Source organism: Oncorhynchus clarkii, chromosome 20 (genome assembly GCF_045791955.1).
Source record: "Oncorhynchus clarkii lewisi isolate Uvic-CL-2024 chromosome 20, UVic_Ocla_1.0, whole genome shotgun sequence".
NCBI classification, from domain to species: domain Eukaryota; kingdom Metazoa; phylum Chordata; class Actinopteri; order Salmoniformes; family Salmonidae; genus Oncorhynchus; species Oncorhynchus clarkii.
The window spans coordinates 33,160,331-33,174,922 of record NC_092166.1 but is presented as its reverse complement, the minus strand read 5'-3'; the positions used below and the strand labels follow the sequence as shown (position 1 = coordinate 33,174,922).

The window sequence follows — 14,592 nt, the reverse complement described above, 5'->3', positions numbered from 1 at the left end:
CGCCACTAGGGGGGCACTATTTTTACAACGTTGACATCAGCAAACCGTTCGCCATACATGTGGTCTGTGGTTGTGAGGCCGGTCGGATGTACTGCCAAATTCTCTAAAATGACATTGGAGGCAGCTTATGGTAGAGAAATGAACGTTACATTATCTGGTAACAGCTCAGGTAGACATTCTTGCAGTCAGCAGGCCAATTGCACTCTCCCTCAACACTTGAGACGTCTCTAGCATTGTGTTGTCTAACAAAACTGCATTAGAGTGGCATTTTATGGTCACCAGCACAAGGTGCACGTGTGTAATGATCATGCTGTTTAATCAGTTTCTTGATATGCCACACCTGTCAGGTGGATGGATTATCTTGGCAAAGGAGAAATGCTCACTAACAGGGATGTAAAGAAATGCGTGCCCCAAATTTGAGAGAAATAAGCTTTTTGTGCATATGGAACATTTCTGGGATCTTTTATTTCAGCTCATGAAACATGGGACCAACACTTTACATGTTTCGCTGATCTTTTTGTTCAGTGTACAACAGTTGGCTGATGGATTACTTCCCTGCAAGACGGTTCCTGTAGATTCACAGATCGTGAGACAGAACAACAAAGACACAGGCACACAAAAGAGGTAATAAACACAAACACAGAGAGAAGGAACAGACGGACAAAGACAACAAATTACTGGAACAGAGACAACATGGGAACGTGGAAAAAGCAAGACAGAAATAGAGGCAGAAAGACGGAAGCGTGGACGAAATGATCGAAGGAATCGACAAGAACATTCAAAGACTTTTTACACACACACACACACACACACACACACACACACACACACACACACACACACACACACACGCACACACACACACACTCTATCTCTGACTGACCTGTCCGGTGGCTGATGAGTCACACATGGCTGTTGTGTATTTTCTGTCCAGCTCGGGAGCATTGTCATTCAGGTCCAGCGTTTCTATGGTCACCACCACTCTGGACACCTGGCTGGGGTTGTCTGGGGGAGAGGAACCAGGGACATCTGTGTCACTACAGAGAGCATTTCACGACCGCAGAGTGGGCAACGCATCTCAACTCTGCTGATCAATCCGCTAAGGTGTCCTCGTGACCTAGCCTACATGGCTGCCTTCAATAGATTTGGTTTGAATCTAATGTAAACATAACATTTGTCATGTGATGTTTTATCAATCTGGCTGAATCTGGGGGTTATTGCTGTATTTTAAGATTGAGCGTTGGAATTAGGGCCTCCATCAAATCAAATGTATTTATATCTTCGTACATCAGCTGACACCTCAAAGTGCTGTACAGAAACCCAGCCTAAAACCCCAAACAGCAAGCAATGCAGAAGCATCGCTCTCTTTCCACATCAAACTGACTTTTCAAAGCGCCAGCATCAAACAATGACAATATGCTCGTAAGGAGAGCCGACATTCATGCAAAGCAGTTATATCAGGGCACAGTTTAAATGGATTGGGACGGAGTCCACACTGCATTCACACACCCACACACACTTTGGAAGGCACTGACTCATAGTTTGCACTGCTCACATGAGTCCCGTATATACACACACACACACACACACACACACACACACACACACACACACACACACACACACACACACACACACACACACACACACACACACACACACACACACACACACACACACACACACACACACACACACACACACATTTTTGGGCAGTCTCTTTGGACTGTGTTCACACACTCTGAGCAGTAACACCATGTTATGGACGGAAGCCTTAGGTCCACATTGCAAGCAATGAGCTCCTAGTGTCGTGGCAGGCACAGTGAGAGCAGAGGAGAGAGGCTGCCTCTGGCCACTGAGAGAAGAGACAGTTAGCAATACTGATACCGCCTCCAACGGTCTGGTTTACTCTATGGAGCTCATTAATCAACTCTGGCAGCAGCATTACAACTACTGAAGACCCACTGCAACGCCGGCCAGTAGCACTGCCTAAATAAAGACTAGCACTGTCACCACACTAACCACTACTGTTGGTACTACTGTGTTACCACTAACTGATATGACTTTAAGGGGATCATTTGGGATTTTTCTTAGCTGGTGGAAATGGTAGTTTAATTAGGATCTGCTGTCTCCCATCCAAGGTGGTTGCCCTCCATTGATTTCCCCTCATTTCACACTTGGTGCTAACATTGCTATAAGCCCTGTTACTATCACCATGAATGAAGCATTGGGGCACTACAGTGCTGCTACTGATAGTACCACTGGCACTGTGTAGCTAATATAAGCCATCAAGACATATCGAGTAAAGCTGCTTAGTGGAGTGTATTGTATTTCAGCTCTCTACGACTTCATTTTATGAGGGTTTATAGGTGTAATGACTAGGGTGAAAAGGTAGACTATAGCTAGTGTAGAGTTAATCCTGGTCAGATCAAGTGATCGGGAAAAACTTCTAGCCCTAAATGATGACAAATGTGTGCCCTCTGACCTCTCTGTGTGGCGATGACGGTGATGTTGTGCCATTGTTCGCGCTCACGGTCCAGCTCCATGGCCGTGGTGATGAGGCCGCTGTCCGGGGTGATACGGAACAGAGCCTCTGGATCTGACTGGGGATCAATAGAGAACCTGGGAGAGATGGAGAGATGGGGAGGTGGGAGGGGACCAAGAGAGAGAGAGAGGGGCAGAAGAGAGGGAGAGAGAAAGAAAAAGATAAGGATATAAATGGCCGGGGAATTACTATCGCAAATTATCGTAGTCGATACGATCTGACTTATCTAAATATCTCAATGGACGTTCTAACTACCGTTCATTGGCGGATTGGCCGTCTGGCAATACTGGCAAATGCCAGAAGGGCCGGACCATTTTATTGGGGGTCCAAAAAACAAAAAAACATTTATACATATAACACTTTAAAAAATGGACATGGTCAGGAGCCCATGAGCCAGTTTTTTTAATGACTTTGTCATAATTGTCATGATCATCCACATTGAGCGTTTTGCTAATCAGTGGGCAACGGTTTTCTGATTGGTGTTTCAGCCTAGCTCAGTGCTTTCTGTGGTGGGGCAGCCAGTGGAAAATACGGAGCGTGGGGGTTGGTAATGTTCTCTAGTGGCGCAGCGGTCTAAGGCACTGCATCTCAGTGTAAGAGGCATCACTACAATTCTTGGTTCGAATCCAGGCTGTATCACATCTGGCTGTGATTGGGAGTCCCATAGGGCAGTGCACAAAAGTTGTTTGGGTTTGGCCAGGGTAGGCTGTCATTGTAAATACAAATTTGTTCTTAACTGACTTGCCTAGTTAAATAACAGTTAAAAAAATAAAATAGTTGTGCCAGGATTGGCTCAGTGTTCTGTCACTCATGGGGACACTACGTCACTGCAAAATCTACACAGAGAGCTCAAAAATTCATGCCCACTAAGGCTCAAGGTCATTGGACACAGATAAAACAACATAAAATTACATTATATCAACCGTAGCTTTGATTGGACTGATCATGTCAACATCATACTTTAAAAATCTTAGCAAGCAAGCTAGCAGTCATCATCATGAATCAAGTCGACAATCTATTGGAAAATCCTTCTCAATCATATGAAGAGAAATTGTCATATGAAGAGAAATTATAGATAAAACCTAACGGTGCTCATAGGCCATTGGACATAAACATTACACAAGTTGTAAATTGCAAATTCAACAATGAGTGGTTTGGAAGGAATCAGTGTCCTGCTATACAGTGGAGTGGATGTGTGGAGTGGGTGTGTGGAGTGGGTGTGTGGTCCAAGTCTGGGTTTAAGGGTCTCTTTTCCAAGCTTAAAAGTATAAACATTAAACATTGGCCATGCTGTCAATCCAGCATGACTTCTGCCACGCTCAAAACAACTGGAAACTAGGAACAGGGAAATATCAGACTTCAATGAGTTCAAGACAACTGGGAATTTGTTTTAAAAAAACAAGCTCCGACTGGGAAAATACGTTTTGAATGGTCATCCAGCTCGGATTTGCAAGTTGGGAACTGAAGCCTCTTTCTAGAGCACCGACCTGAAGATCACTGACGTCATGATTCGCCTTTGTTCCCAGTTGTCTTGAAAGCGCCATAAAATCCAGAGAATGCCAGACTTTGATGACAAAGTTTCATGACAAAATTTGCCAACAAGGAGGACTGCCGCACCATCATCCTATTCAAGTGAGCACAGCACAACAAGGTGAGTCCAAAAAGGTATTTCATGCTGCTGCATATATTTTGATATATGTCATGGATATATGTATACTGTAGCTAACAAAGTAATACCAAGTGTATGTTGTGTAGAAAGCTGTTAGGAGCCCATGTGCCTCACCCTAATAATTTGCTCCCTTTTCCCCTCATAACTTAGCCTACTGTTCTGACTTGGTGGTACACATGTAGCCTAGAGCCTGTTTTAGAGAAATGTCATCATCAAATATTGTAAGAGCTTTCATTGTCTGCTTATATGCCCCCTTTATTTATCATACAGTTCTGACTTGGGGTACAGGGAGAATACTGTAAGAACGGCCCAAGTTCTGAATTCTGTCGCTGTACATTTCAAAAGTGCTGAACAAATAGTTATATTGACTAAGTCTGCCCTAACTCGCTCATTATTGTCTTAATCTAAAATTATGGATTGCCCCTTATGCCTTAGTTTGTACATCTCAATTGTCAGTAGAAAAAACACATTTGTTTAAGCAAGTCAGCCATATCAGCTATGTTTTTTTTTAAAGGCAGTAAACGAGGCTGAATAAACTATTTCGCTGCCAGACAAAAGGCTCTGCTGATAGCCAGGTGTAGCAGTGGTAAGGATTCACTACATGGTGCTGAAAATAAAGCTCTGCTGTTGGGACAGTTTTATGTAGGCCCTAACAGTTTGTGGGCACCGTTTGTCAACGTTATAGTGCAATTCATGTATTGTTTAGTGTTGTGTTGTGGCTTTCCTGGCATGCATTTTTTTTTTTAAACAATTGGTTTTCCCCTACCAAGATTTATATGCTAAAATCGCCACTGTGTCAGTCACTCAGTCAAAACGAAAAGGTGTTTTGCCCAAAAAAGTTAGAGAGCAAAAAAAAAAAAAGCACTTGAGGCTGATGCTGCTGAATGTGTGAAATGAAACAACTTATTTGCTACGAGTTCAGGCTCTGCTGGTTTGAGTGCTCTGTCTGTGATAAATGACAGATAAGCTACTGTAGTGCAGTCGAGGTAGGAAGAAAAAGGAGAAAGACACATTTACGTACACTGACACAGACCATGTAGCCTAGTGCTGCCAGTTAGGCCTAATATTTCGTCTGTATATTGTATGAAATATATTTCATACCTATTATAGTAGGCTAATTAGTGAAGGGGGGATTCGGAGGAACATTTAGATACTAGGCTACCAGCAAAATAGTCTAACAAGCCATTAGATTGGCTTTTATGTAGGTAAGGCAATAGCCATCTATTCAACATTTATACAGTGCTTTTTGCTAAACACAAGTCATCATGTATAAAGGACTATTGGGGCAATTACACCCAGTCACTACAAAGATACAGGCGTCTTTCCTAACTCAGTTGTCGGAGAAGAAGGAAACTGCTCAGGGATTTCACCATGCCAATGGTGATTTTAAAACAGTTATAAGAGATTAATGGTTGTGATATGAGAAAACGGAGGATGGATCGACAACATTGTAGTTACTCCACAATACTAACCTAAATGACAGAGTGAAAAGAAGGAAGCCAGTACACAACTAAAATATTCCAAAACATGCATCCCGTTTGTTGCAGAGAAATTAACTTTTTGTCCTGAATACAAACCGTTATGTTTGGGGCAAATCGACACATCACTGAGTACCACTCATCATATTTTCATGCATGGTGGTGGCTGTGTCACGTATTGGGTAAGCTTGTCATCGGGCAAGGACTACGAAGTTTTTTGGGATAAAAAGAATGTTGGATGTTCCTGAGTGGCCTAGTTACAGTTTTTACTTAAATCGGCTTGAAGATCTATGGCAAGTCCTGGAAATGACTGTCTAGCAATGATCAACAAATCAACTTGACTGAGCTTGAAGAATTTTCAAAAGAATAATGGGCAAATATTGTACAATACAGGTGTGCAAAGCTCTTAAGAGACTTACCCAAAAAGACTCCAAGTATTTTCTGTATTTAATTTGAATACATTTGCAAACATTTCTAAAAACATGTTTTCCCTTTGTTATTGTGGGGTATTGTGTCCAGATGGGTGAGAGATAAAAAATATACATAGGATCCATTTTGAATTCAGGCTGTAGCACAACAAAATGTGGAATAAGTTAATGGGTATGAATACTTTCTTAAGGCACTGTAAACACGTAGCTATGTGGGCAGGCAGGGAGGAACACTTGAAATGCACTACTTTTAAATTGATAATTGGGCTTTTTAAAATGTATTATATAAGCCAATGGTCATCTACAACGCATTTATTCCATGATTTTCTTCTTGTCTAATATACAGAACCAGTCAAATGTTTGTAAACCCATATTCACTCAGGGGGTTTTTCTTTATTTGTACTATTTTCTATATTGTAGAATAACAGTGGAGACATCAAAACTATGAAATACATATATATATATATATATATATATATATATATATATATATATATATATATATATATATATATATATTATATTTGAGATTCTTCAAAGTAGCCACCCTTTGCATTGATGACAGCTTTGCACACTCTTGGCATTCTTTCAACCAGCTTCATGAGGAACGCGCTTTTCCAACAAGTCTCTTCTTATTATTGGTGTCCTTTAGTAGTGGTTTCTTTGCAGCAATTCGACCATGAAGGCCTGTTTCATGCAGTCCCCTCTGAACAGTTGATGTTGAAATGTGTCTGTTACCTGAAATCTGTGAAGCATTTATTTTAGCTGCAATCTGAGGTGCAGTTAACTCACGTGAATTTATCCTCTGCAGCAGAGGTAACTCTGGGTCTTCTTTTCCTGTGACAGTCCTCATGAGAGCCAGTTTCATCATAGCGCCCAATGGTTTTTGCGACTGCACTTGAAGAAACTTTCAAAGTTCTCGACATTTTACGGATTGACTGACCTTCATGTCTTAAAGTAATGATGGACTGTTCTCTTTGCTTCTTTGAGCTGTTCTTGCCATAATATGGACTAGGTCTTTTACCAAATAGGGCTCATTTCTGTATATTCACCCCTACCTAGTCACAACACAACTGATTGGCTCAAACGCATTAAGAAGGAAAGAAAGTCCACAAATTAACTTTCAACAAGGCACACCTAGGCTAGGATATTGCTGGGCACAGCACAGCCAGTGTAGTGTGTTCCCCTGGTCCCAGTTATTCTAGACTTAACAGCACAGACAGCTCAGCTGCAACAGTCAAGTGTAGTGGACGTAGGGAGAAACCAGAGAGAAAGTGCATGCGAGAGAGAGAGAGAGAGACACTGACGCATGTACTACCAGTTAATTGATATTTTGGCTCTATATTATATATGTAATAATAATTAACCCTTAGGATAGGGAGGGACATGTATTACAGCAATATTAGTAGTAAGGCTTTCACAAGGTATTATGAGCCAATACTCATCTATTAGGCATTTATTTAGTAATCGTTCTTCTTCATCTAATAAATGTGTTTATTCATTCACAACTAGGATGCTGCTGGGCCCAGCACTGGCAGTGTGGTCTTCTGATACCAGTGTTGTGGGGAAAGGATGCTATGCAGAGACAGGTCAGAGGTGAGTGTAGTGGACATAGGAAGAAAACAGCAATTAACACTTTGGAGTGACAGCAGAGAAGATGCAAAGACAGACTGCACAACAGGGAGGCAACAGAGGCAACATAAGCATTTCTGAAGAGAACATACAGTGCCTTCAGAAAGTATTCAGACCCCTTGACTTTTTCCACATGTTGTTTTACGTTACAGCCTTGTTCTAAAATGGATTAAATGGGTTTTTCCCTCCTCATCAATCTACACACAATACCCCATAATAACAAAGCAAAACGTTTTTTTTTATACATTTGTGCAAATTTATAAAAAAAGAAACATGGAAACATAACATTTATATAAGTATTCAGACCCTTTACTCAGGACTTTGTTGAAGCACCTTTGGCAGCGATTACAGCATCAAGTCTTCTTGGGTATGACGCTACAAGCTTGGCACACCTGTATTTGGGGAGTTTCTCCCATTCTTCTCTGCAGATCAGGGCGGCAGGGTAGCCTAGTGGTTAGGGTGTTGGGATAGTAACCAAAAGGTTGCAAGTTTGAATCCCCGAGCTGACAAGGTACATCTGTTGTTCTGCCCCTGAACAATGCAGTTAACCCACTGTTCCTAGGCAAATAAGAATTTGTTTCTTAACTGACTTGCCTAGTAAAATTGGATGGGGAGCTTTGCTGCACAGCTATTTTAAGGTCTCCCCAGAGATGTTTGATCGGGTTTAAGTCCGGGCTCTGGCTGGGCCACTTAAGGACATTCAGAGACTTGTCCCGAAGCCACTCCTGCGTTGTCTTGGCTGTGTGCTTATGGTCATTGTCTTGTTGGAAGGTGAACCTTTGCCCCAGTCTGAGGTCCTGAGAGCTTTGGAGCAGGTTTTCATCAATGATCTCTCTGTACTTTACTCCATTCATCTGTGCCTCAATTCTGACTAGTATCCCAGTCCCTTCTGCTGAAAAATATCCCCACAGCATGATGCTGCCACCACCATGCTTCACCGTAGGGAAAGTGCCAGGTTTCCTCCAGTCTTAACGCTTGGCATTCATGTCAAAGAGTTCAATCTTGGTTTCATCAGAGCAGAGAATCTTGTTTCTCATGGTCCGAGAGTCTTTTGGTGCCTTTTGGCAAACTCAAATCTGTCTGTCATGTGCCTTTTACTGAGGAGTGGCTTCCGTCTGGCCACTAAGATAAAGGCCTGATTTGGTAGAGATGGTTGTCCTTCTGGAAGGTTCTCCCATCTCTGCAGAGGAACTCTAGAGCTCTGTCAGAGTGACCATCAGGTTCTTGGTCACCACCTTGACCAAGGCCCTTCTTCCCCAATTGCTCAGTTTGGCCGGGTGGCCAGCTCTAGGAAGAGTCCTGATGGTTCCAAACCTCTCCCATTTAAGAATGATGGAAACCGCTGTTTTCTTGGGGTTAGGGTTTCTTCTAACCTTCAATGCTGCAGACATTTTTTGTACCCAGATCTGTGCCTTGACACAATCCTGTCTCGGTGCTCTAAGGACAATTCCTTTGACCTCATGGCTTGTTTTCTTTCTCTGACATGCACTGTCAACTGTGGGACCTTAAATAGACAGGTGAGTGCCTTTTCAAATCACGACCAATCAATTGAATTTACCACAGCTGGACTCCAATCAAGTTGTAGAAACATCTCAAGGATGATCAATGGAAACAGGATGCACCTCAATTTCGAGTCTCATGGCAAAGGGTCTGAATACTTATGTAAATTAATAGATTTGCAAACATTTCTAAAAACTGTTTTCGCTTGGTTCTTTATGGGATATTATGTGTAGACTAGGGATACATATATTTTTAATCCATTTTAGAATAAGGCTGTAATTTAACAAAATTTGGAAAACACCAAGAGGTCTGAATACTTTCCGAAGGCACTGTACATATAAAGATCATTTTGCCTTGCACCTTTCTTAGTGTGTGCATGTGTACGTTTGCACATGCTTGTTTGTCTTTCAGTCTGTCTGTCTATATCATAGATGGCATACATAAATGGATAAACCCATCAATGACGTCACACCATTCATTTCTATGTGAAGCCTGAATAGCGCACTTGAAGTCAAGGAAGTTGATTTTAGTGACTAAGATGGCATCTCATGGGGAATATTTTCAAGATATAACGTGCAGTTTGAGCTAGTCCAGGAATTAACGTTGCAGGCTAGCTCAGTGCTGACCCCTCTCATTGAGGATCTCAAGTTGAAGGCCGACCAGGGTGGACCCTCGGTCAGGGTTTTTCTCTTGTTATGCCAGTCGTTGACAGTTCCAAAATTAGCCCATATCAGCAAAAGAAAAATTGATTGGTAAATTAGTCTAGCGGCCAGCTATCTAAACTTGTACAGCTATCTATACTTGTACTGCAAAATTTCTCTCCGCCCCATGACAAAATGTATAGAATTATAACTGCAAGAAGAGTCCGCTAAAATGTTTTGCTTTCAAGGTGGGGGGCCCCAAAACCTATATTTGACTTAGGGCCCCCAAAAGACTAAGGCTGGCTCTGAGCATGTGTGGGTATGGGTACTGAGGCCCCTCATGATAGCCCCCACCCCCATCAAAGTTGCCCATCCCTGATTTATACAAAGATGGCCCGTTTCCCGTTGAGGTTTTCCGGTTCACTATAATGGAGGATCCCGGTCGGCCTTGAACTTCCGGCCTTCAATGAGAGGGGACAGAAGTTCTCCCCTGGTCTGTATAGGATCCACTCTAGTCCAGTACCTGATGTTATTGGTGAGTCCAGTATCAGGGTCCACAGCACTAACCCGTCCCACGGTGCAGGCGGGAGGGCAGTTCTCCGACACATCCATACGGTAGCGAGCCCGGGAGAAGCGGGGCGGCTCGTCTGCGTCCAGCACGGCCACCCGGATGGAGGCGCGGTCCTTAAATGGCCCACGGCGGAGGAAACGAGGGTCCACCATGGGGTTCAACACCTCCACGGAGAAAGAGTAGGAGCTACGACTCTCATAGTCCACAGCCTGCAGAGAGGGAGTGAGGGACAGTTATTGATACACCCGCAATAACATCTGCTAAATATGTGTATGTGACAAATACTATTTGATTTGGTTGGAGAGAGAGAGAGAGAGAGAGAGAGAGAGAGAGAGAGAGAGAGAGAGAGAGAGAGAGAGAGAGAGAGAGAGAGGTTACAGTAACTACATGTTGGTTCTGTAGTGTAACATTGCCAAGTGATATTGTATCACACTTTCCCTTTACAACACCGTGAGTTAATGTGTTCACATTCTCATGTATGCTCCTGGGTATGGTGTAGAAACATACACATTTCCATACAAATGCAATAAGCTCACCTTGATTGTGAAAATAAAATCATATTGACATTTCGCAAAGGTATGTTTTATTCAGTGGTAGAAACTTAAGCATCAGCATCAAGTATGATGCATTGACCTGGTTACGTACAGGCATATCATGTACCCATGCTATTACATTCACAGATGTAGTCAGACAAGTAGGAAGCTGTGAGGGTTTCATGATACAGCTCCAATCTCGTCTGAATCTGGCATCTGCTGAGACGTTATGACTGTCTGCCTGTCTATCTTTCTGGCTGGCTGCTCATTGTGGTTTCTCTTAGCAGGAGGGTTCCTCTAGGAATGAGCTCGTCTCTGATCAGATCAGGAGAGGTGATTGCTAGTGGGGGCAAAGCCCTACCTTGATTACATTCTGGAGAGCGACACGGCTGGGTTTGGTTAAAAACAGCGCTCTGAGGTTTTCTTACATGCCAATATTGGATGGAGTCAGTATGATTGGCAGAAACATGCAGACTGGACTGGACTAGGAATAAATAGAGTGATTTGGTATGAGCAATATTCAACGCATGAGTGAAAAAAACTATCTTTGAATGTCCCTCTTGGAGGAAAATCTGGATCTTTTTCTCTTCTTTCTGATCTCCCCTCTTTTTTTATTCTTCTCACAGTTGTTAAGAACTGCATTCTCTTACAAGAAATCTGTAATCTTAACAGGACAGAGATTGATTAAAAACGATGCAGTGAGAAAAGGGGAATTGAAGGGCACAGATATTGAAATATAGGCAATACCGGAAAGATTTCGAAGTAGGAAAAAGGGAAATGTCAGAGAGAGAGAGAGCCAGGGAGAGTGAGAGAGAGGGAGTGAGGGGGTAGACAGAGAGAAAGGTTCTCTAACAGGATCCCATTAGAGGGAGAGAGAGACAATCTGTCTGAGGAGGAGAGATGTCACTTACACTGTGAACACACACTTATCACCCACTCCCTCCCTTCCCCGTTCCTTCATTCCTCCCGCCCTCCCTCTCTCCCATGCACTCCATCACAGTCTCCACTCCCATCCTAGTGTGTAGAGGTCCATCTCTGACACCCAGAACACACACTCATCTCTTTCTCTCGCTCAGGCTTAGAGAAAGCACTTATCACAACCACCACCTCCCTTTTTCTGTCTCACTTCCTCATCCTATGCTGCTTTCTCTCTCCATCTCTCTCTTTCACTCTTCCACTCACACTCTCTCAGTCTCTCAGTCTCCCACTCTCTCACTCTCTCTGTCTCTCACTCTCCCACTCTCACTCTCCCACTCTCACTCTCCCGGTACATGTACACTAGATAGCAGTAAATTGCAGCGTGCCGCTTAGGCCGCACATTGTGACTTGCTTGTTGAAGTGCTGGCAGCATATAGCAGCATGTTTGATTGTGTGTCAAGAATTCAGCATAGCAGGTTTGTATGAAGGTCTGGTTATTAAATGGGTAGATAGTTCAATAGTAATATCCTCTAAAACACTCTGGTGACAAACACACTTTGCTGCCCTGTTTCCAATTGTCCACATGGCTGGGAGAACCTATTCAAGTAAGTCAATTCATGTTGAAAATGTTTTTTTTTTTTTAAATGAATTATTAGACTAGCAGGCTAACAGTGCAGGCTAACTCAGATGAGCTGCTGAATGAGATAGCTGGTTGGCTAGCTAGCTATCTAGCCAACTTCACATACTGTATAGATTGCTAGCCAAGTGAATGAAATATCACCATCTATCTAACTTCATATTAGCTAGCTATCTTGATGTATTTATCACTGTAAAACAACAAACTCCAAATGCATTTGTAGGTAGCTAGCTAACAGCCATGGAGGAGGGTGAAATGATAGCAGCTCCAGCTGTCAAAGAAGGGAGAGTGCAGGCTATTCTGGATAGGGCAGGTACTTTTGAGTAGTTCCAGTCCCTAGAATTGAGGACGGAGATGATAGCAACATAATATTCAGTGCGGTGTAATTTCTTGTGAGGTTTTCTGGCCTCAGAGAGCTATGAAAGCCTGTCTGCGGATGAAGAGGGCCCAATGAAGAGCAGTGGTTCTCAGTCCTGGTCCTGGGAACTCAAAGGGGGGCACGTTTTTGTTTTTGCCTTGGCACTGCACAGCTGATACAAATCAACTCATCATCAAGCTTCAAGTGGTATTTATGTATTCATTTGTGATGCTATCCTTGATATGATCCTGTTATTGACACATGCTACACATGCACATATGTGTGTCCATGCATCTATCAATCCAACGTAATCCACAATGACCTGGTGATGTAAATATCTCTAATAATTACATTGTCTTCCATATTCCTACAGATACCTTGTAACTGGAGATTCCTTCAAAACGATTGCCTACGGTTAACGTGTAGGGCACTGCACGGTTGGGTGACCAGGGCCATCTGGGACAGCCTCCTTGAGGAATTCAGGTGTGTGAAGGCTACCGGTGTCCTGCATAACTTCATGAGGATGGACACGAGGACCAGGAGGGGATCTGAAGCTCGCCGGCATGTGCCAGAGGAGAAGTCTACTGCTCAGCAGGATGTCTCAAGGATGGGGTCCAACAACACAGCAGGGGAGGCAATCCGTGTGGGAGATCTTCACCTCCTACCTCTTTGAAGAGGGTGCTGTTCCCTGGCAACACTATAGACTACACTATGCACAACCAAAGGCTCTTTTAAGAGCCATTCACATTGCAATGAGAGTATTCTTCCATTTACTTAGCTACATCAACTGCAGTTATTCAATTCCCAGTTTCTCTCCCTTTGATGTCTACTTCTCAGGTGAGGGTGGTGTTTAGGTAAGGGTGTGACGTCTGTACAAAAACAAAACAGGCTATTTTAAATCACCCATATTGAAACAAATGTAGAACACCCTATAACCCACACCTACACACTCATGTATCAATCTGATGAATGGATTGTGTTGTGCAGTAAGCAGGTGTATAACTGTGGCTCCTTCCACCTTCAATGACTAGACAAGAGGGCCAACCATGGAGAATAGTAAGACACTTCATTATTCCTATAACTACGCTATATTGTTTGTCCTCGTGTGTCCATTCATGTTTTCAGCATAAAGTTCTCTGCAGCCACTTAGTGTGGTGTGGAATCCAGGTGAGGCCACACACATATTTCTGTTGAACACTGTCTCTTTAACTACCTTATTTTCTCAATAACAGTCTCCCTCCTTCACTTCATCCCTCTCTCCTCTTCTCCCTAAATCCTCTAGGTTATATAATCTCTGTCGGTGAAACCCTCCCGCATTTAAACTGGCTACATAGAGGGCACAGCATGATCAGAGGTGAGAGGTCAATTGGTCAGGTCAACAGGAAGTATTTTTAAAGAGATGCTTTACATTGAAATAGAGATAGAGATGCAGTAGTCCCAGAGTTAATGATCCAAGGTCAGTTTTTACATTTCGCGTTCCTGATTTTTATGATGAATAACAACGTTAGAATACAAAATAAATAATACATCTCTCTCTCTCTCCATCTGCCTCTACTCTGCAGATGTGTTTTGATGTGAGAGAGGGATGCCAACCCCCAGTCCCATCATCGCCACCTCACCTGCTTTTAAGATAACCTTCGGGCTGACTAGAGACACTATTATGTAATTGTGATGAACTGAGA

General features: G+C 43.0%; 1 protein-coding gene across 1 annotated transcript in view; it reads right to left on the bottom strand.

The window, feature by feature from the left end:
• The window catches only part of LOC139377059 (uncharacterized), a 129,731-nt gene that overhangs the window by 6,608 nt on the left and 108,531 nt on the right, over nt 1–14,592 (bottom strand). The window contains exons 7-9 of the mRNA XM_071120108.1: nt 10,417–10,673; nt 2,486–2,622; nt 884–1,005 (exon numbers count right to left, since the gene is read on the bottom strand). Coding sequence (XP_070976209.1) covers nt 884–1,005; nt 2,486–2,622; nt 10,417–10,673 — 516 coding nt within the window. The remainder of the gene's footprint in view (nt 1–883; nt 1,006–2,485; nt 2,623–10,416; nt 10,674–14,592) is intronic.